This window comes from Melospiza melodia, chromosome 16, assembly GCF_035770615.1.
Source record: "Melospiza melodia melodia isolate bMelMel2 chromosome 16, bMelMel2.pri, whole genome shotgun sequence".
Taxonomy (NCBI): domain Eukaryota; kingdom Metazoa; phylum Chordata; class Aves; order Passeriformes; family Passerellidae; genus Melospiza; species Melospiza melodia.
In genome coordinates this window covers 1,255,718-1,279,251 of record NC_086209.1, presented here as the reverse complement: position 1 = coordinate 1,279,251, position 23,534 = coordinate 1,255,718, and the positions used below count along the sequence as shown (strand labels likewise).

Here is a 23,534-nt window from a genome sequence, read left to right as displayed (position 1 = left end):
CCCCTCTCATCCCTCCAGTGCTGCAGCACAGGCTGATCCAGCAGCTGTTGCTGCTCCCAGACCCCCGAGGGCAGCCATCAGTCTGTGCTGGGGCATCAGGGCAGCCCTGAGGAGCCCACTGAGGTCCCACCCAGAAGGGTTCATAATTTAGAAGCAAGTGACCCAGAAAAAGGGCAGAAAAACGGAAATGTTAAAGCACAGAGTGCCATAGAAGTATAATAATTAGTTAATTCATCATTCCTCCCCTGTAATCCTTATGAACCCTCATATAATCCTTATCCTTCTTGCATCCTTATGGACATCAGCCTCCCCCACCAGGTCATGGAGACCATAATTTTTAAGCTTTCTGGTCTTTTCCATGGGTCCTCCAGGAACAGCAGGGTGAAACAGGAGGATGGGGACCTATCACTGTCCTGGGGACAGCACAGGCCCTGCTCTGCCACAGATGACCTGGTGCTTGTTACTGGTTAAGTCCTTAAACAGGTCTGCCAGCCCTTGGTGGAGCACAGGGCAGGGGACTGAGGGGAAGACACAGAGTGGAGCACACCTGAGCACTCACCTGTGAGATAATCCAGCCCTTCCAGCAGCTTCTTCTCTCTGGAAAAATCTAAAGCAAAGTTTTCAAAGGCATCATTAAAATTGATATCTGGTATCAGGACTTGCGAGGATGCAGTTGCCATGGCGACCCTGGAAGGAAAGAAGGGACCATCAGTATGCAACAGGGTGCATGAGGGAGGCACAGGGATGGGGACAGCCTCACTGTGCCTCCCCTGCTGCCAGGAAAACAGCTTGCACCTACAGACCACTGCCCCTGGGGACGGGTTCCCTGAGAGTGGGAGGGCTCCACCCCTGGGGTTTACAGCTTTGACTGCCCCTGAACTCCCTTTGGACTGGCATTTCCACCACTTTCCTGCCCCAGGGAAGGGGACATGCTTCCACAGAACTGTTAGGACCTGCCATGCAGCCCAGTCCTGTGAGGGCAGCAGGGATGGCAGGGGATCTCCAGGGAAGTGACTGCAGGGGACTTGGGTCACCTCTGGGCAGGGACCCACAACAGGGCCAGCTCCAGCAGCAGGTCCCGAGCCCAGCCCACCTCTCGGCCACGTTCCTGGCCGTCTGCAGGAAGCGGGCGTGGTCGTTCTCCTTCAGGATGTGCTCGGCCTGGTTGATGAGCACCGTGGAGCGCTCCAGGCACTGTCGGCAGTTGGCGACCTGCTGGGCCAGCTTGCGCAGCTTCATCACCTGGGGGCAGAGGGACAGGGGCTCAGGAGCCTGGGAGGCACAGAGGGAGCCCTGAGCCAGCAGCTGCTCACGGCGAGCAAGGAGCACTGGAAGGGCACGGGCATGTCCCAATGGCTCTGGGCAGGGAGCTCAGCAAAGCACTTTCCATGTTGGATTCTGCTGTGGGTGGCAAAGCCCAGGGCACAGCCTGTGCTTGCTCTGAGGGTCCCACATGTGCTGGACCCTGGAGAACAACACATCCTCCTCCACTCCTGCCATGCAAACACAGCATGCCCCCGTGCCAGCCCAGGAGAGCAGGCTGCCATGAGACCCCTGCCAGTCACTCAGCACGAGGCAAGGGAACCTCAGGAACAGGGGAAGTGTCCACAGAGCTGATGGAAGAGATCACATTCACAAGTGCTGAAATGAACTGCCGGGTGACCAAGGTAAGAGGGAATCTGCATGTTCTCCCCTCCCTTCTCCCAGGCTCCATACACGTGTTGGGCCATTTGTCAGGCAAAGCAGGGCAGAACAAATGGAAAACCAAATGGCAATCCATCAGGAAAGCAGAATTCCTCGCTCCTCAACTGGAGGAATTCTGAACCAGCCACAGCCTCTAGAGGTTACTCCTTTCTCCACTGCTTCTGTGGAGGGTTTGGGCACTAATCTGTGCCCTTCACCTCTACCCAGCTGCCAATTGTAGGAAAACAACATCGTGGAGCTTCCAGGTCTTTCTAAGCATGGCTGGAACTGGACAGCAGAGTCTGGAAGAGTCAAGGAAGAGGGTGGGAAGAGCAAGCAGACAGACAGATGGGCCGGCAGACGGCACCGTTACATGAAATATGTTCCCTGGAGTGCTTGGGGTAGAAGCAGGATTTCAAAGCTCCCTCTGCTGCCAGCATGTCCTGGAGCTGTGCCGGGGGCTCTGCTGCCTACACACGTGGTGGAACCTGCTCCCAGCTGCCTGGCAGCATCTGGATTTGGGGCTTGGCCATGGGTACCGTGGTGGGACCCCAGTGCACACCCAAGCTCAGTGAGAACAGCAGTGGGGTCATGCAAGCTCTCCTGGGCACCCTCAGAGTTATGGCCCTCCACCCCTCTTGCTGCTGCACGTGGAGAGCCCAGAAGGTAAGGCTGATGTCTCAAACACCAACAGCTGTACAGCTGCAGAGCCAGCTGAGGGTTGTTGGGACTCGAGAAAGGGCCCCAGGGAGGTAGGGCAGCACTGTCCTGGGACAAACATCCTTGCTGTGGCTCCTGGCAATAAGCACAACACAGCACAGGAGTAAGATGAAGCAGTGGCATGGACTGTAGAGGAATCAAGACCACAAAAGACCCCTGAAGTCTCTGACCCATTTCCAGAAACGTCTGGAAGAATGGACTGTGCATGAGAACTGATTTGCAGAGAAGGTGAGAACTCCCAGGGAAGGCAAAACTTACCTATAAAAAGGTCCCCCCCACAAGCACAGGCAGTGCCCCCAGGACCCTGACCCATTTGTCATTCCTTTCAACCATGAACATCTCTGAGTCTTGGGTCCCTTCCCCTGTGGAGTGGGATGCTACAGATAGAAACCACTGGGAAACACCTGGAGCCACTGGAGGAAAGGTCCAACACTCCCACAAAGATGAGGGTGAGAAGCAGCTCCCCCTCAGCTGTGCTGCAATGCAGAGCATGCAGCCTCTGCTCTCACTGCAGCACTGGACTATGGTCCTTCAATATTAATTCCACATTATTCTATTCAAACCACAGTGGTGAAGAGCCCTGAGGAAGCTGTCTGGAGTGATCCAAGCCTCTGCACCAACTTGTCACGCTAACCAACACGCAGGCCTGTTCCTCCTCCAGGCAGCACATGCTTTGTCCTTGGCAGAGGAGCCCTGGGGCAGCAGCAGTGACAGACACCTGGAGATGGGGTGGCGTGGAGGGCAGCACCAGGGGACAGCTGGAGCTTGGACAAGGAGATGCACGGGTGCTGCTCAAAGCAAACCCCTCATGGCAATGCACCACGCGCTGCTGCAGCCCCTCTGCCCGAGGCTGGCACGTCCCAGCGCCACTGCCTGCGGGATGCTGCTCCCAGACAGGAGGAGCAGACCCTGTGCCCCCACAGGAGGGGACCTGTGACCAGGGACAATGAGCTGGGACCCCTCACCTTCGTCTCCTTGATCTTGACGGCGATGACCTGCTTGCGCTGGCGGATGATCTCCATCAGCTCATCACACTCCTCCATCAGCTTGGCCTCGTGCATGGCTGTGTTCACCTGGCCAGGAACAGCAGCACACAGGTGTTGGGAGGGACACACAGCACACAGGCGTTGGGAGGGACACACAGGTGTTGGCAGGGACACACAGATGTTGGGAGGGACACACAGCCATTGGGAGGGACACACAGGCGTTGGGAGGGACACACAGCACACAGGCGTTGGGAGGGACACACAGATGTTGGGAGGGACACACAGATGTTGGGAGGGACACACAGGCATTGGGAGGGACACACAGATGTTGGGAGGGACACACAGGTGTTGGGAGGGACACACAGATGTTGGGAGGGACGTACAGGTGTTGGGAGGGACACACAGGCGTTGGGAGGGACACACAGGCATTGGGAGGGACACACAGATGTTGGGAGGGACACACAGGTGTTGGGAGGGACACACAGATGTTGGGAGGGACACACAGCACACAGGTGTTGGGAGGGACACACAGGTGTTGGGAGGGACACACAGCATGCTCTCATGTGTGTGCTCACAGCGGTGCACACACACACAGTGCAGTGGGGGCACAAGCAGAGGTTCCAGTTCTCTGCCTCCAGGGAAGAGCAGTATCCATGGAAGGATGGACAGGACAAGACAAGGGGGAATGCACTTCATGGAAGAGGAATCTAGCCCTAGCACTGCATTAAAGCACACTACAGGACAGAAATCAGTTTTCCTCATTTCATACTCCCAAATCCCTCTGAAACAAGGCAGCCTAGAGTGAACCACATTTTTGCTACAGGATCTTTTTTTAAACCTGGCCAGCAGATTATGCAACACTGGAGTGGGAGACAGCTGATGGTCTGCAAAGAGAGCTCCACTGAGGAAAAACAGTGGAAAATCTTCCCAATCTGCTGCATGTGGAGGGGGGTGGGGAACAGCCCCAGGGTTTGGAGCCTGCAGCAAGCTGCTGTGGCATTGCTGCCGTGGCAGAGCTGCCGTGGCAGAGCTGGCAGCACCCTGGTCCCTCAAAGCTGTGTGCCCACAGGGATGGCTGTCACCCCAACTTCCCAGGAGCACAAACCTGGAGCTCCTCTTTCAGCTTCTGGGACACATGAGAGTGAGGGAATTTGAGGCTGAAGGCTGTGCACAGCAAGGGGCCAGAAAGAAATGCTAGGCCAAGGGACAGGAGGGGAGATTGGGGCACCTCAGCTTGGCCCTGGGTCCATCCCTCCAACCAGCTGCTGTCCAGCAGTCCAGCTCAGGCCTGGAGTGCTCCCCTTCCAGGATGGCTACAGGGCAATGTAAATCTGCAGCCATCCACAGCCTGCCCAGGGCAAGAAATCTCCCCTCAGTTATGCTGATGTTTAGGGGGGCTGAAGGCAGGTGAAGTTTCAAAGGACATCACAGTCCCTTTCCCAGTTGCCTTCTACCAAAACAGGAGCACTTTCGAGGCTGGGTTCCCTCAAAGGGCCAGCAGAGCATGGAGGGGGTTCTGCAGACCAGGACTGCTCCACTGGCAAAGCCCTGGCTCAAAAACACCTGGACAGTGGCCACAGCACTCTGCATGGATGAACCAGCTCCCAGGTGAATGCTGGGGTTGGGGTGAAAACTCAGCAGGTGCTATGGCTGCAGGAAAGCTGGGCAGCTTTTAGTTGTGAAAAGGGAGAGAAAAAATATTTCACCCACCCAAGTGCTGGGGGAAAATGTGCTAGGGACAACAGTCGTGGAATAAACCAGCTCTGTCCTGCACCTCCTGGAAATGAGAAGCAGCATCTCAGCCCACAGCCTGACTCACAGGCAGGCAAGCCTCCTCCTGGCAGCTCCACAGGACCCATCCCACCTCCAGAGCCCTCAAGAGGATTTTGGCTGGGCAGCAGCTGTGCCCTGGGGACACCAGGAGCTCCCACTGAGGCTGCTGTGACACAGTCCCACAGCACACCTGCAGCTTCTGCTCTCCCCACAGTGGGACATTGGGCTGGTACTATCCCTGTTTTACAAACTCAGCTTCTCTGGAGGGTTATCTGCCCTCCTTGGTCCACATTTCCATCACTGCCAGAGGATTTGGCCATTTCAACCTCTCTCAGTACAGCCCCCCATGCACCAGAGTCACTCTGAGGGGCAGCACAGGCTCAGGGGACACTTGCAGTGCCCTTCTCTGGGGTTCTTCTCTCTGCCCTTCTCAGCCCTGTCCCTCAAGGTGTTGGTGGCACCATTCTCTGGACATGCCATGAGGTTTACACTGGATATTACACTGGATATTTCTGGGGGACAGAGTACATGGGAATTGCATGTGCCTGCCTGTGTGCCATGTCTGCAAATATCTCAGAAGCAAAATTCCCTGGAATCAGATTGATGGAGAGCACAGATATTTTCTGCTTCACAGCTTACTGTGCTCTCTGCGAAGGGGCCTCCAAGGGCCTGGCTGTGCATTCAACAGAGCTGAGAAATGTTATTTCAACTGTTATTTTAAGCAGAGCGTCTGACAAAGCTGAAAACTCACAAACTCTGACAAAAATGACAGCTTAGAGGTCTCAGACTCTGAGGATCAGACAGAAATACCAAATATCTTTCAATTTCTCCTATGTCAGGTCATTAAGACATTGGAGCTGGATTCAAAGGAATCCAGGACATCCAGCCACATCCCTGCCCCATCTCTGGTGGGTTCTCAGAGCCAAGGCATGGCCCATCAGAGCAGCAAGGGCTGCTGACTGCCACCAGAGCTCTGCAAGGGCATCCTGGCTCCTTCTCTCTCTGCCAAACATCCCTGCCATCTGTATTCCCAGATCAGCCCAAGCCCGCTGAGCCCTGGGGAAGAGGAAGCCCAGGAGAGACCATTCCAACAAAGCCATTCCCACTGCAGAGTGATGCACAGGCAGGGAAAGCAGGACAACATCAGTGACACAGAAGGCAAGCAGTGCTGCAGAGCCAAGTGGGATTTTTCTGCTCCTTAATTTGGCTGGAAGTTCAGAGCATCTCAGCCCCCTCCTCCTTCTCTCTGCACGTTGTGTCAGCGGCTGCCAGCTGCTGGCGGCACACTGGGCCCTGCTGGCACTCACAAAAAGGGCTCCTGCACTCACTTCCTCTTGCCAGATCATCAGGACATTATTGAGGGAGTGAAGAACAAAGTGCTGATGCTGCCTGCAGAAACCACAGGGCCTGAAGCACCTTCAGGGCCCCAAACCCCAGCTGCTCTGAGGTTCAGGGGGTGAAGGACAAGCTGCAGCTCCCTAGGCAAAGGCATCATCGATGCTCTGCTGTGGGCACACGGCTCCACCCTGCACAGGAGGATCCCTTGTCCTGCTGCAGCATCCCTGCATCCTGCCACAGCACCCTGAGGCAACATCCCCACATCCCACCAGGGCATCCCTGCATCCTGCTGGGCCCATGCGGTGGCCTGGGGGAGTGCAGGGGAGGCACAGGACTTGCACACCCTGCAAGGCCTGGGCTGCTCTGGGTGAAGTAAACAATTGCTGTGTTCTCTCAGGCACTGCAAACTCCCCCTGAATCCATGGCTGGGGTCCTGGCAGCAGCCTGGGGTTCAGTCCTGAGGGAAGCTGTGGTTCAAGGAATTGCTGCATGCTCGGTGTCACCCAGCTGAGACCTCTTTGCAGGGTCAGTGTCACCCAGCTGATGAGCCTTGTTACAAGCTCAGTGTCACCTGGCTGAGCCCTGTTTTCACACTCAGTTTCACTCAGTCTTCCACCAAAAGCAGCTGCTCCCCCAGCACAGAGCAGCAGGCAGGTCCTGCTGCCTGGAGCCAGCTCAGCAGCCCATGTCTCTCCTCAGTGGCTCCCAATCATGACAACTCCTTCAGACCCCTGGGAACCATCCCTGTGTGCTCCACTGCTTGGGACTACCCCCACACTCATCTCTGCTTCCAGGGAAGTCCCAGGAAAGGACCCTGGTGTGATCCATGCACTGCTCCCCTAGAACTGGGAGCTGCCCCGGGCACCTCCCCAGCCCCCCTGGTCTCACCCACCTCCACTTGCTGGCAGATCTGTATCAGCTTGGCCATCTGGTTTTCCAGCTCGCTGTTGCGTTTAACCAGGTTCGTGAGATTTGTCTCCAGGGTTTGCTGCAGGTCCAGAAATGGGAGAAAGAGGAAAAACAGAGATCAGCAAAGCTGGAGTGTCCCCAGTCCCCTGCCAGCAGCTGAGACCCTCTGCCACCAAGTACACTGCTTGAGAGAGGGACACTGGAACCACCTTGGGCAAAGGCTCTGGGGGTCCTGGGCAGCCCCTGCCCGTGCCAGGGGCTGTGCCACACGGGAGACACTGAGCCCAGCACTGCGGTGACCCTGGGCTGCCACCAGCTGGACAGGACAGCATGGGTGCCTGCCCTTTGCCACTCCTTTGGAGAGCAAATTTTGACTATTTTCATCGTCAATTTTGTTCTGCACAGGGTGAGGGAGATGAACAAAAGCCTGATGAGCCATGGGAGAGGGATGTCTTCTCTGCCAACCACTTCAGCTGGAGCTGGCACGGGCAGGGAGAGCTCAGCTGCACTGCGCTGGCTTTCATTCCCCAGCCACGCCGCCCTTTGCTCAGCAGAGCAGACCTCAGCCAGCAGATCACTGCCACTGGATCTGGGCCAGAAGATTACGAGCAGTGGATCACGGCTGGTGGATCCCAGCCGGCAGCTCTTGACCAGGCAGTCATGACCAGTGGCCCATGGGCAGCAGATCTCTGCCAGCAGATCATGACCTGAGAGGACGGGGATGCAGGGCCTGCTCTGGGGCCCACTGCTCTGGGAGAAGGAGGGGATCCAGTGAAGCACCCATGAAGACCCCATTTGAGGGGATATTGATACCTGTGGCCATGGGGGGGAAGACAGTTTCTGGGTGTTAACAATTCCAGAGACACAGCATTGCCAGTTCCACGTGCTCTGCTAACGGGAATGCTTTACAACAAAGCGCTCGCTACTTGTTGCAGCGCTTGTCAGGAAATGATATCCTATTAATATTTTAAACTCCAGGGCTGGAAGAGGGTCCCTGAGGTGGTTCATTCATCTGCAGGTAGGAACTGCAGTCTGAGGCTTTCATCTGACTCCAGCAGGCCCATAGACACAGCCCCTCTCTGTACACATGGGTAACTGGGGGCTACCGAGCCAGGAGAACTTGAATTACAGGCACAGAGCACAGGCAGAGCACTCATTCCTGGAAAACCACTGGCTCCTAAAATATCCCAAGCTCATTTGCAACCCTGAAAATTGCTGGCCAAGGGCAAGCAAGGCAGAATGCAGGAACAGGCTGGAGAAGTGGAATAAAACCCAGAGAGCCTTGGCTATGCTAGAAGGGTTTGCAGAGAGTGGGGCTGTATGGATAATGGAAAAGCCAGCTGCTCCCACCCCCTCTCCTCATAACCCAATATTATAAACATCATTTCACTACAGCAACGAACATTTCACTTGCTAATTACCTCCCTCATCACCAGTGTGGCTGCACTGAGGTTGCAGCTTTGAACTCGCACCGATCTGCTTTAATCTTCCAGGCTGTGATGGAGGGCAGGGCGGGGGGCTGGCGTACAGCTTTGAAGCACGCGTGCCCACACCCCATTTGCAGCATCCCAAGTTTTCTAGGGGATGGCATCACTCCTCTCATCCACAAACACACACAAAGCCTGTCCCTGAGCACCAAGCCCTTCATCACACATCCTCTGTGCAATGCTGAGGCAATCAGAGGTGCCGTACTGGTGTCAGCCATGGTTCCACAGCCCTTTGCTGCTCCCCTGCCCCTCAGTGCACCCACAGACCCTCGCTGCCAACCCCTCTGCATCCCAGGAAAACATAGATGGAATGTTTCCATCTGTTTGATGTGCTGAAATTAATAAAATGGGCTTGAAGCCTGGATCACACCAGCTGGTTATTTTGTAGGTGTATATAAATTGCAGCAATTACAGGGGTTGGGTTTTAATTGCTTTATAAAATGCCCGTCATTTCCACCAACCTCCACCTTCTCTCCTGAAATACAAATAGGTGATTTCTCTACAAATGGGGAGACAAGTGAGAAAAAGTGATAACAAGGCCTTGAGCAGGAGTCACTGGTGCTGAGCGGGGAGGAGGGCCTGGGTGACCCAGGGACAGCAGCACCAGAGAGGGAAGTGCCCAGGCACCCTGGGACAGGGCTGAGCCTCCCCCACGCCGAGCGTCAGGGACTCACAGGATCAAAGCCTGCCACAACTCCAGCAGAGCAGCTCAGCACCTGCACCCCTCACCTGCCAGTCACCAGACACACAATAAATGCTTATTTACACTGTCCACCAGAGGAGAGTGATCACACAGCACTGACCTGCAAGTACCAATGCTCACGTTTCCTCAGTTATGGGCACAATGGGACACAACTCTTTTTTCCTCCAAATACCAAACAAGCAGTTGAACTAAACTAAAGACTTATTTCTCTGTTTGAAGAATCCATCAAGGTTGCGGGCTCAAGACCACTTCAGGAAGTATAAATACGTGGTGTCCTCCTGGTCCCTGTGCAAACACAACCTTGCCTGTGCCTGGCCACAGCTGCCCTCCATGGCCGGTCCCCAGCCCACGCAGCAGTCTGGCAGCTGGGTCACTCTGAGAAATGCTGTCAGCCTCGTGGCTTTGACCAGCTGAGAGATGGAACAGAGCAGGCTCTGAGCCCCAAACAGGTGGCCAAAGAACAGGCTCCCCACATGCCACACAGACCTGAGGGGAGTCCAAGCCCCCAGGGGTTTGGGCCATGCAAGCCTCAGATCTCCTCCAGTGGCATGAACTTGTGGGTGTGGGATGGGAGGAACTGGAGAACCCTGCAGCTGGGGAAAGCCCTAGGAATGCAGGGGTGGTGGCTATCTGCTCCATCCCTCAGCACTGCTCTGAGGGGTGAGAGATTCAGCCTGGCACGATGGCAGGAAGGGTGTCCTTTGGCTCTGCCTTACCCCAGAGAGGTTCCTGCATTTATCTTCATGGGGAGGCAGCCAAAACTGGAGAGTGATACTCGCAGTGATTTACTCAGGGCTTTTCTCATTGCCCCTGTTCATCTATAATCACTTCCAGTAATGGAGGCGAATCCCTGCCCCGATCCTCCTGCGCACCGCAAACACATATCACGTGTGCATCCACAAACCCATGTGCAGGCACACAGGCACCAAGGCAAACCCACCTCAAAATGCATGCCAAAGTGTCAGGAAAACCAGTTCCTGGAAGGCACCAGCATTCCCCAGCCTCACCTGGACAGGGCAGGGAATGATCCCGTCGGGATTGCTGCCATGCTCAGGATGCACAGTCAAGCCCTCAGGGCTGAGGATGTGCTGCCAGGTCCCAGCACGGGGCACGGTTCCTGCTGGCTGTCCTCTGACTTGTTTTGGAGCAGCACAGGGAAGCCAGATGTCACCAGGACATTGCCCAGGGCATCAGGAGTCTGCCATGGAGCTCCGGAGGCAGTTGCTCATTTTTTAAAACCACAACGTTGTTGATAGCATGAGACAGCTGTAATCACACTGGAGCTGTGGGAACCTCCACCCATGTCCCTGTTCCTGGCCAAAACACTGCTCTGCACTGACCTGCTGCCCCAGGCACCCACTGTGGGGACGATGGAACTGATGTGGTTTGTCTCGGGAATGCTGGCACAGCTTTCTGGGAAGCAGCAGCTGGACAGGGTGATCTGCAGGTAGCTCCCACCACGGTCATTCCAACCCCATCTGCTCTGGGGGGGTTCTGGAACAGGACAGTGACAGTGGGGCTGTCGCTCTCACTCCACTGGCAGCTGCCTCTACGCTGCCAAACTAAAATCACAGAAGCTTGGAAGGGACCATAAAGCTCATATTATAGAACCCCTTGCCATGAGCAGGGACATCTTCCACTATCCCAGAGTGCTCCAAGCTCTGTCCAGCCTGGCCTTAGACACTTGCAAGGCATTGAGAGCACTGCACAGATCAGGCTCCTCTCAGTGGCCCCAGCAGGCCCAGAGCCTGACACTGCTCCTGTGCCAGGGGATGCTCCCACTCCCACTGCCACGGCTGCACAGAGGGCTCACCACGGCACTGCTCGCTGCCAGCCCTGGCAGCAGCACATCCAGGCGAGTCAAACTGCAACAGGGGGCATTTAGGTTACATATATGGAAGACATTGTTCCCTGGGAGGGTGGTGAGGCCCTGGCACAGGGTGCCCAGAGAAGCTGTGGCTGCCCCTGGATCTCTGGTACTGTTCAAGGCCAGGCTGGACAGGGCTTGGAGCAACCTGGGACAGTGGAAGGTGTCCCTGCTCAGGAAAAGGGGTATGACAAGATGAGCTTAAGGTCTCCTTTAAGCCAAGCCATTCTGTGACTCCACAAATCTATGTTTAGCTAAATTCCCACCACCAAGAAAATAAAAAACTTTGGGGAAAAATATACAAAGCCAGCTACCAGGCTTTACTCAGAGAATGTCCCTAGACAACGGCACAAGTGACAAAGGGACAGCACTGGGCTGCCATGTGTGACATTAATGCATTTTAAGTAACTTTGGAGCCAAACAGACAGAGTAAGAGCTGAAACTTCTGCGAGCATTTGGGGCTGCTGTCAGCCACTGGCAGAGCTGACCCAGAAACCGAGTGGCTCTGCAGAGCATAGGGCTGGGAGGGGGCTCTGGTGGTGCTGAAGAGTCAAGAGGCAGAGCCTGAGCCAGGCAAAGGGGCCCTGGCAGTGACCCTGGCATGGAGAGGACGGGGACCAGGGGGATGCACCTGACCAACACACACACCTGAGGGTGGGGAGACAAGCCCCATGTCCCCTGATCAGTGTGAGCAATCGAAAAGCAGCTCCAAATCCATTAATCAGGTTTAATCCCTGATGATCTATTAGGCTTAAACCCTGACTGCTCTTTCTACGCTCACCTTCAGCTGGGAAGCAGCTCTGGAGGGAGGCTCCCTGTGGGGAGCAGGGCTGGGGATGCAGGTGGCACAGGGGTAGGTTTGGCACAGCCAGGGCTCCCAGCCGCATCCACCATGAGCCCTGTGGCAGGAGTCACCCATGCTACGCGGGCACACAGTGCTCCAGCCATGTCCCCGGTGCCCAGCTGGGGTGGCCCCAGCCTCTCCACCTCACAGAAAGCACGGGGTAATCCCAGCCTGGCACGACCTAAGGCTGCATCCTGCCCACAGTGGGGTAAATCCACCACTTCAGTGGCCACGCTCCAATTTGTAAACGGGATGAAAGAAAGGAAGGAACTGCAAGAGCCCACAGGGGCAGCTGTGCTGGGCTGGGCAGGGACTGGGGGGGCAGGCAGGCAGGTGGGATCCAGCTCCTCCACACAGCATTCCTGCGGGGGCTGCATCAGTACAAACCGTGTCTTGTGTTTCCTTGGGAATTTAAACTGAGAGGAAAACTCGAGCAAGCAGGGTGAGCTGAGTATGGGATTTGGAGGCGCTGCACGTGCTGCTGACGAATCAGCACAGCCTGGATTTGTGTCTTGGCGGCTCTTCCGCAGCATCTTCCCTTGGGCTGAGCCAACCAGCATCGCCCAAACCTGCCTGCTTTTGGGGAGCAATCCTGTTGCTTGTGCCACCATGTGAGCTAAAAAGCACACTTTGAATCTGTCACGCAGCTGCCTCACCTATGGGGAGGTGTCACTCATACCCACACTCCCATGGGACACCATTACCAGCGCACACATCCGTGGCAGCTCCAGCATTTAATTATGCCTGCAGAGCTCCTCCCTTTCTAGGGTACATCTCAGCTGAGAAATGAGAGGGACAGAAACAGCTGCAGGTAAAACTTGCTCCATCACCTGCTGGTGGAATGACCTAGGGTCCCACTCACCTCCTCCCAGTGCCTCACTCTTTGGCCTCTGTTACCCAGGAACGTGACCAAATGTTCCTGCTCCTATGACAACCTGAGGGCCGGGGAGTGCTGCTAGTTCTGCTGTAAATCAAAGTATCCTGGGGAAAAGTCACAAGGGGGAAAAGTCACACAAATTACTTTAATGGTGTTGTTTCTCCAAAGACGCTGATTAGTTACAGACTTGGTCTGAGCATTGTCTTGGCAAGGTTTGTGTCTGGCTGCCTGGTGCAGCTCCAGGGTGCACATTCCCTGTTCCTTGTTTACCCCTGTCCCTGTGCTACTTAACAGCAGCAGGGGATTTGGTTCCAAAAATATTCCTTCAGGCAAAATACTGTAAGAGTCCAAACACCTGGAAGTCCTTGGCACAGCTGTCCTCCTCAAGGCAGGGACAAGAGAAATGGCTGTGGTGGGAGAGAATCCCTGCTGCCAGAGCTCGGCCACGCACGCACGTCTGCCATGGAACCAGCTGCTCCTCACGTCTGCCATGGAACGAACTGCTCCTCGTGTCTCCCATGGAACCAGCTGCTCCTCATGTCTCCTATGGAACCAGCTGCTCCTCACGTCTGCCATGGAAGGAGCTGCTCCTCATGTCTGCCATGGAAGGAGCTGCTCCTCATGTCTCCTATGGAAGGAGCTGCTCCTCATGTCTCCTATGGAACCAGCTGCTCCTCATGTCTGCCATGGAAGGAGCTGCTCCTCATGTCTGCCATGGAACCAGCTGCTCCTCATGTCTCCTATGGAAGGAGCTGCTCCTCGTGTCTCCCATGGAACCAGCTGCTCCTCATGTCTGCCATGGAAGGAGCTGCTCCTCGTGTCTCCCATGGAACCAGCTGCTCCTCATGTCTCCTATGGAAGGAGCTGCTCCTCGTGTCTCCCATGGAACCAGCTGCTCCTCATGTCTGCCATGGAAGGAGCTGCTCCTCATGTCTGCCATGGAACCAGCTGCTCCTCATGTGTCCCATGGAAGGAGCTGCTCCTCAGCACCCACACGGGGCTCAGGTAGCAATCAGCACACACAGGTAACCAGGGGACACCAAGCCACAGTGGAAATTCCAGGAGTAGATGCATTTCCTTACCTCACTGCTGGGCAGCACAGACACACGGGGACGCTGCTCCTGTAGGCTCAGCTCATCCCAGCAGGCCGGGCTGCGTGCCCCAGTGTATCAGAGGGCTTTGTGCACACGCAGTTTATCACAAGGCTGTGTTTTTATGGTCTCCCTGTCTCCCAGAAGGAGGCTCCAGCATGTCTGTCGAAGTGTGTTACCCCTACACAGGAATTCTACTTCTCAAAACAGGCAGAGGATGAACAACACTTGGCATAATAAATGAGTTTTCCCACACCGATGCTCTTAGCATTCCCAGCTGCAAGGCCACTGAGCAAAAGTATTCCTCCTCACTAAATCTTCCAGTTTTAACCCCTTCCTCCCAACAGCTGTTTTCCTGGCTATGAGAAAAAGGATGGGAATAAGGCAGCTGACACCCTCCCTGTTAGGGGATGACCGGACCTTCTCCTCCATCCTAAGTGTGCGGCTCCACCCCAAAGTCAGCACAAGGCAGAAGCCTGGCAAAGCACAGCACATTTCTGCAGTTCCTGGAAGAGAAAACCAGGAGCTGCCCAAAGACAAGTTCAGCTTCCACACTTCCACCAAATACCCTTCCAGCAAAGGCTGGTTCCTTTCATTCCTGTGACAGGGCACAGCACAGCAACTTTTGGGTGTTCCCTCTCCTGCATCCTTCCTTATCAACCAAGACATTTTGGGACAGATCTTGGCACCCACCTCCAGGCCACGGAGAGGCAGGATGTGTGGCAGGGCAGCCCCTGGGCCCCAGCAGTCAGAGGGCCCATGTGAGGCCCACGGCTGCTGGAGCACCAGGCATCCCCACCTGTGAACAAGCAGGGTGGCAGCAGCTCTCACAGGACACCCAACAGACTGAAGGGGACATTTTAATGGCACCCTGCACTGCCTGCTGCCTCGATGGGTGTGATGGGGCCAGCAGCACCCAAGGCAGCTGTTTGCATCTGGACGGCTCCCCCAGTTCCCCAAGCATTCACCAGAATCAGGGAATCCTAGAATGGTTTGTGTTGGGAGAGACCTTAAAGCTGATCCAGTTCCACCTCCTGCCATGGGCAGGGACACCTTCCACTATCCCAGGCTGGTCTAAGCCCCTGGCCTTGGACACTTCCAGGGATGGGGCAGCCTCTGGGCATCACAGAGGTTCATCCTGGCAGAAATGTGTATGGCTGATTTAGCTCCTTCAGTCTTTACATCCTTCAGTCTCTCCAAAGCCATTCTTCTCCGCTTGCATATTATCCTGGTTTTCTGCACCATTACAGAAGTATTGAAAATGGTTTAAATATTTTATTAACTTCGTCCTCACTGTGACAAGCCAGTTTTTTTCCTGAAGTCATCTAAGCATGATCTGCTTGTCGGAGCTGTCCTAGTTAAACACCAAGATTTTTCTTCCCAGTTCAGGCCGTGTGTTTTTCAGCTTAAAAGAATGTGATTTTCAGACATCTTATTAAATGTGCTACATTTGCTATAAAAAAATTCCCAAACTACAGTGAGCCTGGAGCATATTTGTGCATTTCCCACTATTTTTATTTATTCCTTTAAAAAGACAGAGTAGAAGGAAAAGATTTCCAGTGCTCCAAGCAATGCCTTTTTCCAGGAATTTTTCTCCAGTGAGTAATTCCTGGTTCCTTCCAAACCAGGAGTTATAGAGGGGTCATTTTCTGATGCTCTGCTGTAGGAACCACCACAGCTGCACAGCCCGAGGGTAGAAGGGGAACAGCTCCCCATTTCCCCTCTCTGAGTTCACTGCAGGATGGGTGATGGTGAGCAAAAGAAGCCAGTGCTGGCAGCAGCCCCAGAGCTCCCCAGAGCCATGGTTCCCCCAGCCGGCCCCAGAAAACCCCAGAGCTCATTCTGGTAGGAGCCCAGGAAGCAGCTCTGCTGTCCCCAATGGAGCTGAATGTCACTGGATTTCCTGCTTCCCTGAAAAACCCCTTCTGTCAGAAAAGTAAGCCATTAACAATGATCCTACTTTATTCTCCACAAAAATAGAGGAAAGAGAGAAAAAACCTGAAAGGAGACACTGCAGATGTCCACCTGCTCCTTCAGTCTCAACCACCCAGCCTTCCATCCTCTCAGGTTTCTGTCTCTCCTGTGCAGCAAAAGGGACTCATCTGTCACCCCCACGGGTCACTGTGGCCCTGGGGATGATGCCCAAAGCCCTCCCTGCGCAGGAGGATCGCTCTGTGGAGGCTGCAAGGGAGCAAGTTCCTTCTACCTCTTGGGTTCCTGCTGCTGGAGCTGTAGGATCCAAGGGCTGGCGGCAGCGCAGATCCTTCCCAAGATCCTCACAGTCCTAAGGACAGCCAGGTGAGCAAATCCCTGTTGCACATCCTGCCAGATGTGGGGACTGCCAGACCCCGAGGGCGGACGGCTCACAGGGCCCCACTGCCAGGGAGAGCAGCCCAGCAGGCCCCAGAGCGAGGAAAGGCAGGAGCCCCCCACAACCCTGGGAGGGCAGAGATTCCCAAGGACAGGCACAACCCACAGCCCGCAACACAGAGCAACAGTGTCAGGCGTGGGGAAGGATGAGCAGCCAGAACACACCACGGGCCTGGAGGGGCTGTCAGAAGGCAGAGGGACAACCAGAGGACAAACCAACAACAACACAGCTCAAGGAGAGATCAGACCATGAGGCACCTTGAGAGCCCCACATCTGAGGACTGACTGTCAGGCATAAGCCAGCACCCTGGCACTGCTGGCTCTGAAGCCAAAGTGAACAAAACCCTTTCAAAGTATAAGAGACAGAAAATGCTTCGTTCCATAAATATGTATATCCTCTTGGAAGAGCCAATTGGTGGAAAGAAGATGCATCTTTTGAATGAGTTCAATGAATACATGGTAGGCAAAGAGCACCATCACAGTTTTCCTCAAAAGAGAGGAGTGGAGAGAAAGGAGAGGAGGGGAGGGAAGAGGAGGGCAGGTAAAAGGAAGGAAGGGCAGGGCAGGGAAAGGCAGGGGAGGGCAAGACACTGACTCCAGTGAACAGCAGTCTCCAGGGGTGCTCCAAGGACACTGCAATCACGTTAACTGATCTTGCTGCAGGTAACTGTCTGGCTGGGAAGAGCCCTTTGGAATTCTCTCAGGGTGTGTGAGAACTCAGAGATGGAATTTCCAGGGAAAAAGCCTGACACATACTGCTGTGAGGTACACAGGTGTGTCTGAATAGCAGGAGATTTCAGTGTCACCAACAATTACTAAAGGCAGAAGAGGATAAACTGCCTGAAAGAGCATCACTTTTTCCATTAAAATTTCCTCCTCATCCTCAGGGGCTCCCTGTGTGATTCACAACCAGGAGAGCTCCATTAGGCAAAGCCCTGTGACAGGGACGTGTTCTCAGGAGCCATGGGACCATCCCGTGGGCACCTGTGACACCTGGCTGAGAGCACGGCTGGGGCTCCACAGGCTCCAGCAGCCTTTCCCAGCAGCTACATCATCTCAGGGGCACAAACACCCATCTGAGGCTGCTAAAGGAAATCTGGGATTCGGCACGTCATTTATCCCGCACTTAATAAACAACCAAGCTTCTGTGGCAGAAATTAAGAGATGCAATTCAAAGGGAATACACTGAGCAGGGAGTTTAGTGCTAGAGAGAAACTCATGGAAGATTCATACATTCCCAAAGAACATCTGGTTCCATTCAACATCAAAAAAGCTACTTTGCGATTTTCACCAGATAATGGGCTTATCAAAGATGTACTAATCACTTCATTCAATTCCTATCTCACCTCCCAAACTAAATTAGCAAAATTTAAGCAAAAAGTAAGGAAGAATTCTGAAGAAGATACCTGTTCCCCACCCCCTCGCAATCTGGGCTGCACATCAAGACTGAGATCGGCTGCTCCCAAACTGAACGGGAAACACATAAAGTGGCTGAATTCACGCCTAATTCACACCTAAACACCAGGAAGAAATGGTTTGAATTACAAATACAAAATTAGCCGAGTGTGAAGCTAAAGCTCCTGCGTTTTAAATTATGGCAGGAGTCACAGGAGATCGTTCTGCAGAGATCAGCCAGACCTGGCACCAGAGGTCGGTGACAAGTGGCAGGGGTGACACCAAGCCTTGTGCTGCGAGCATGACACAGGACTCAGCTTCACTGAGCCAAAATACTGCAGAACACAGTTCTAATCTAAAATGTTACACTGCAGAACAAGCTTTAATCTAAAATATTAATTGGCAATAAATGCATAAATTATGCCTGCGAATGGTTCAGGCTCCAGCCTGCCTGTTTGTCCCAGCCTGAGGTTTGTTTGGTGTCTCGTCCTCCTCATGCTCCTACTGCCCTCATCAGCACCTCACTGCTACCTGCCATGGCACTGGCACCCAGCTCCTGTCCCTATGCATTAATTCTCAGTTCCTCCACCTGGGAGCTGGGTACAGGCAGAGTCTGAAAGCCCAGACAATCCATGCTGGAAGGGATGAGAGCTGGAAGTGGACAGGGAGTGAGGGCTACGGAGGAGGAGGAAGACGAAGAGGTTGTGCTGGGTGATAATGTCCAAGGATGGCGGGGGGGACCATCTAATAGGAAAATCTCAGTCAGAAACCCAAAGGGAAGGAAACCACCCTGCCTACATTCATCTCCGGGGCTGTGACACCCATCTCTGGGCTACAACAGCCACCTCTGGGCTGTGACAGCATTTCCAGGGCTGAAACACACCGTCTGGAAGATGTGACACCCATCTCTGGGCTGAAACACCATCTCCAGGGCTGTGATAGCCATCCCACCCCTGGGGTGCATCCCACGCGCAGGAACTGAGTTGGGCAGGCAGAAGTACCAGAACCACCTGGCCCAGGGAGCCCCTCCCAACATGACACAGGGCAAGTGGGTCACTGCCAGGACTCCTGAATATTGCCTCCTCAGCCCCCCTTTTCCACAGCCTCCCCCATCAGGGGCTTGTGCTGAAAAGGGGCCCTCAGCTGGCTGCCAGCGCCTGAGAACAGAGCACAGAGCCCCACTCGGGATCCCTCCCTCTCCCAGCATGCCCTGAACATTCATCTCCCAGCCCTGACGATCAAACAAGCTGATCAGATGCTCCAGCAGCTGGGTTTGAATTCCCCGTTGCTGCAGCTCCTGCGCGCTCTCAGGAGCCTTTCCCGTTCCTTCCCCACCTCTGCAGCAGCAGGACAGTGCCAGCAATCACACACATCTCCTCACCTGCCCCGTATCAAAGGATTCCTCTCAGCTTTAAAACGTTTTCCAGGCAAAACACCAGAGAAGCTCCTGCAGATGCCAGAGCAAAGATCTACTTGCGTATTTTAGGGGGCAGGATCTTCCAAGGATTCCCTCCCTTCTGAGGAAGACTCTGATGGACAGGAAACCCCCCAAATGGGGAAGATTTCCCAGAGAAACATCCCTTGCATTTGGTGGCGTCACTCTCAAAAGCTCGGGCACGTGGGGACAGTTTGCTAATGAGGATTGCAGTGATTAGGAGCATCAAATTATCTTCTGCAGCACACAACAAACAATGCTAATGGTGGGATAATGTCAGGCGGAATCACAGTGGATTGGAACAGCACTGATAGCACTTGTTAAGCAGACATATAATTACCACTGTGGCGCCTCGATAATATTAATAACGCTGCTAATTAGACCGATATAAATAGCAAGATTAATTGTCACAAAACTTCAGTGTCAGGGGTGAAAGGCAGCTGCAAACCTTGCTCTGGTGTGAGCACTCAGGCACTGGGGCCATAAGAGGCAGCACCCAGCACTGATGGTACCAGGGTTTCCTGGTGGCACCTGGCAGCAGCGACCCCGATGCAGGGAGCTGGCACGAGGCGGGCAGCAGCAGCAGGAAGGCACAGCACTGAGCAATACAATGCCCTCCCCATCCCAAAGATGCCTGAACACTCCAAGGACAGCCAGGATGATCCTGGAGCACGTCCCTACGCAGCCCTGGCTACCTTATTTTTTCTGGATTGACAAGGGAACAGCCTGGGTGAAGGAAACAACCTGCTGCTTTCCCTTAATACCTTGAAGACAAAGGGGAATAGCATTGGGAGCCATTGATGAGTGTTCTTCCACTGGGGCCTTGCTATGTTACTGCCCAAGTGAGCACAAAGACCCCCCCCAATGATGGTTTAGAAACCCACATCCCGCTGCTGGGAAAGGCAGGGCAGGAGTAAATGAGGACAATTAAGCCCAGTAAGCCCCTTGGCAGACCTCCCCTCTCACCCACAGTTATGTCTGATGTGAGAGGCTGGCATGGAGCAGCATCAGGCATGGGCTGGAGGGTGACACCACAACCTTGGTGTCTCCCTTCCTTGCCTCCCCTGGCAGAAGAACAAATTTGGATGGAAAAAGTGGAGGAGCTGGCCAGAAGGGGTGGGTCCCTTCCAACTCAGGATATTCTGTGATCCTATGAAGCACAAACCCCGTGGAGACTGCTGCATAAATAACCTCCTCCCAAGCTGTTGCTCTGGGTGGGACGTGCCGGCACTGAACCAACTTTTCCACCTTCTCAGCAGCAGCCCAGTGTGAGAGCTGCCAGGGGCACCTTCCCCCCCACGCTCACCCCACATTTCCCGGGGAACCTGCCCCGGGTTTCTCCCTGGCTGGCTCGGAGCCACGCCAGGGGAGTGGGAGCTGCCGGGCTGGGCGAGCTGTGCCCCAGGCTCCTGCCCCAGCACCTGGCTGCGGGGGCAGCAGGCAGCCAGGATCCTGGGAACGCGGGCAGCTGGCACCGGCAGCGCTCCCGCTCCTGGCCCAGCCCTGCCCGGGCGGGCACGGCTCCGTGTGGGCGCTGCCAAAGCACGCAGGAGGGTGCAAACCCCCGGCTTCCTCTGAGAAGCAGAAACAACGCACCGACAACTGCCTGGGATGGGGCTTATTTTGGCTGATTTGTTGCTTATGTAAAGCCACGGTGAGACTGTTCAAACCAGCGCTGGAGATGCTGAGATAGATGTACTCGGTACAAACTGAGCCTCAGGGTGAATGTGCCAACGCTGGAGAAGGCTTTAACCCCTTGTGCACACGCAAGCAGAGAGTCCCAGTCCTTCTGCCTTTATCCCTATGCTCTTTTACTTCTGGAAAAGTAAACAAAACCTACCAAAAAGTCACCAAAACCATCACCAAGCAGTGGCACACACAATTTTTGGAGTTTCCTCTGTAGCCAGAGCCTTAGTGCTGCCTGGGGACTCCTTTTGCCTCTGCAATGCACGGGGTGCCAGAGGGGACTTGGCAGAGATGTGGAAGGGACACTGAATTTCCAAAGCCTTTGTATCCCAGAGTCCCACGAGACCAAGTGGCTGCCACAGAGATGCTGGGCCAGCAAAGCCTGTGCCCTTCCCCTGCACGGCCAGGGCACCACTGGTGACCCCGATGGGCTGAGGCCACGCCAGCCCGGGGGTCCCAGCCCACGGCCTCCTCCAGCACATCCCAACACGCTCCCGGGCTGCCAGTGAGTGCCAGCTTATCCAGCACATCTTGGGCACCAGCCCCATGGATTACTCAAGCACAATGCCTTACGGCAATGGGCACGAGAGAAAACGCCTGAACAGGTTTTCCCTCCTGGAGCACACGGCCTGCTGCCATGGCTGCCCTGGGGCTGGGCTGCCTTGGGGCGCTGCTGGCGGGTGCCCCAGGGCAGCGGCTCTGGGCACGCAGAGCCAGCCCGTGTGCCCAGCCTGCCCTCAGCCAGCCCTGCTGCCCTCCTCGCCCCCCAAACCGTGGGCACACACCAGCCAGGGGCACCCCAGAAGCTCCCCACCCTGCGCCAAGGTGCTGCCCAAGCCTCTCTACAGAGCACCTTCGGGAACCAGACCGGGAACCATCCAAGGCAGGCTTTGCCAAGAGTTACAACATCTGGGAAGCGCGGAGGGGAGGGACCACTGGAGCCTTCGTGCTGAGCACAGGGTAAGTGCTCATGCCAAAACCTGCTCCAGCTGCTTCAAACTTGGCTAAAGCTGCACCCAAGTGAAGTGCAAAACTCCCATCAGCCCTTGCTCACCATTCCAGAAAAAGCCCATCAATTTCTGATAAAAGGAAAAGTCTCCTTCCCTCCTCTGCACCAGAAAGGAAACAGATCTGCTCTATGAGACAGCCAGTAAAGGGGAGCCTCAAGCATTGTAGGCAGGACCCAGGGCCACCCATGGACCCTCAGGGGCATTGATAAGGGGCAGCATCGCTGTCACCCCCTCCTCACAACAGCAACCATCTCCACATGCACAAGGTTTCCCAGGGTGGACCAAGAGTACCCAGCTGTTTCCCTGAGAGAGACCTGGCTCAGGCTGGAGCCACCATCACGGGCATGCAGCAGTAAGACAAGGGCTCTGGAGGGGGAAGCAGCAGCCCCTGCCCCTGGGTCCCCTGCCCACCAACCCTGGCTGCCCAGCACAGGCCTTCCATTCCATCCCAGTGAGTCACACAGAGCCTGAGGGAGTCATGAGGCTGGCTGGAAAATCCCGAGAGCTTCAGAAAATAAACAAACACCTTGTGGGTTTGCTTTGTTTTTTTTTTTTTTTTCTTTTTTTTTTTTTTTTTTTTTTTTTTTCCAAGCCTTTGGAGTGGATTTGAGTCAATGTTTGAGCTTCTCTCCAAAGTCTCAGCATAACACACACACCGGCCCTGGGATGCTTGATTTGACATAATTCTGATTTCACGTCCCCTCTCTTCCCAAAGGAGGGGCTTCCCAAATCCCCTGGGAGAGCTGGGATGGAGCTTGATCCAGAGGCACCCCTCAGCCCAGTAAGTCCCACTGGGGCCTGGCTTGGTGGGCAGCAGACCAGCAGAACCAGCACAGGGAGCTGCACAGAGCACCCCAGCTCCTCGGGGTCTGGGCCTGACTCCCAGCTCCCAACGGGACAGAGAGTCTGGGAACCCCAAAGGCCTCTGCAGCAGCTCCCCATCAAGTTCAGCAGTGGAGCAACACCTCAGGAAGACTATGCACATGGAAGGAACAACAGGAATTCCCACATCCAGGAAAATCGGAGCCTCACCTCTTTGTCTCCTCTGTCACCACATCAGGAGCTCAGCTGCATCAGCCAAAACACTTGGGCCATTCTCTGCAGCAGATCCTGAGTTATTATAATGAAAGGCTGACACAGGAATCCTGCTCCCAAGCCCTTCCCTGCCCACTCCTGGCCCCACCTGGCTCCAGCAGCCCCTTCCTGCTCATCCACCAATGGGTCTAAAGACTATTTCAGCACTGAACAGTGTCAAGGCACAAGAGTAACCCTCCCACACTGATCTCCCTGGCAGACCCCAACCCTGAGGGTCACCCACCGAACCTTGATCTAATTTGCTTTTTCTCCCTTTCTTCCCTCC

The 23,534-nt window shown here is 54.9% G+C and overlaps 1 protein-coding gene across 3 annotated transcripts in view; it reads right to left on the bottom strand.

The window, feature by feature from the left end:
* The window catches only part of MID2 (midline 2), a 64,299-nt gene that overhangs the window by 13,415 nt on the left and 27,350 nt on the right, over window positions 1–23,534 (bottom strand). For all 3 annotated transcript variants that reach the window (XM_063170213.1, XM_063170215.1, XM_063170214.1), the window contains exons 3-6: window positions 7,393–7,488; window positions 3,369–3,476; window positions 1,094–1,242; window positions 560–687 (exon numbers count right to left, since the gene is read on the bottom strand). In XM_063170213.1, coding sequence (XP_063026283.1) covers window positions 560–687; window positions 1,094–1,242; window positions 3,369–3,476; window positions 7,393–7,488 — 481 coding nt within the window. The remainder of the gene's footprint in view (window positions 1–559; window positions 688–1,093; window positions 1,243–3,368; window positions 3,477–7,392; window positions 7,489–23,534) is intronic.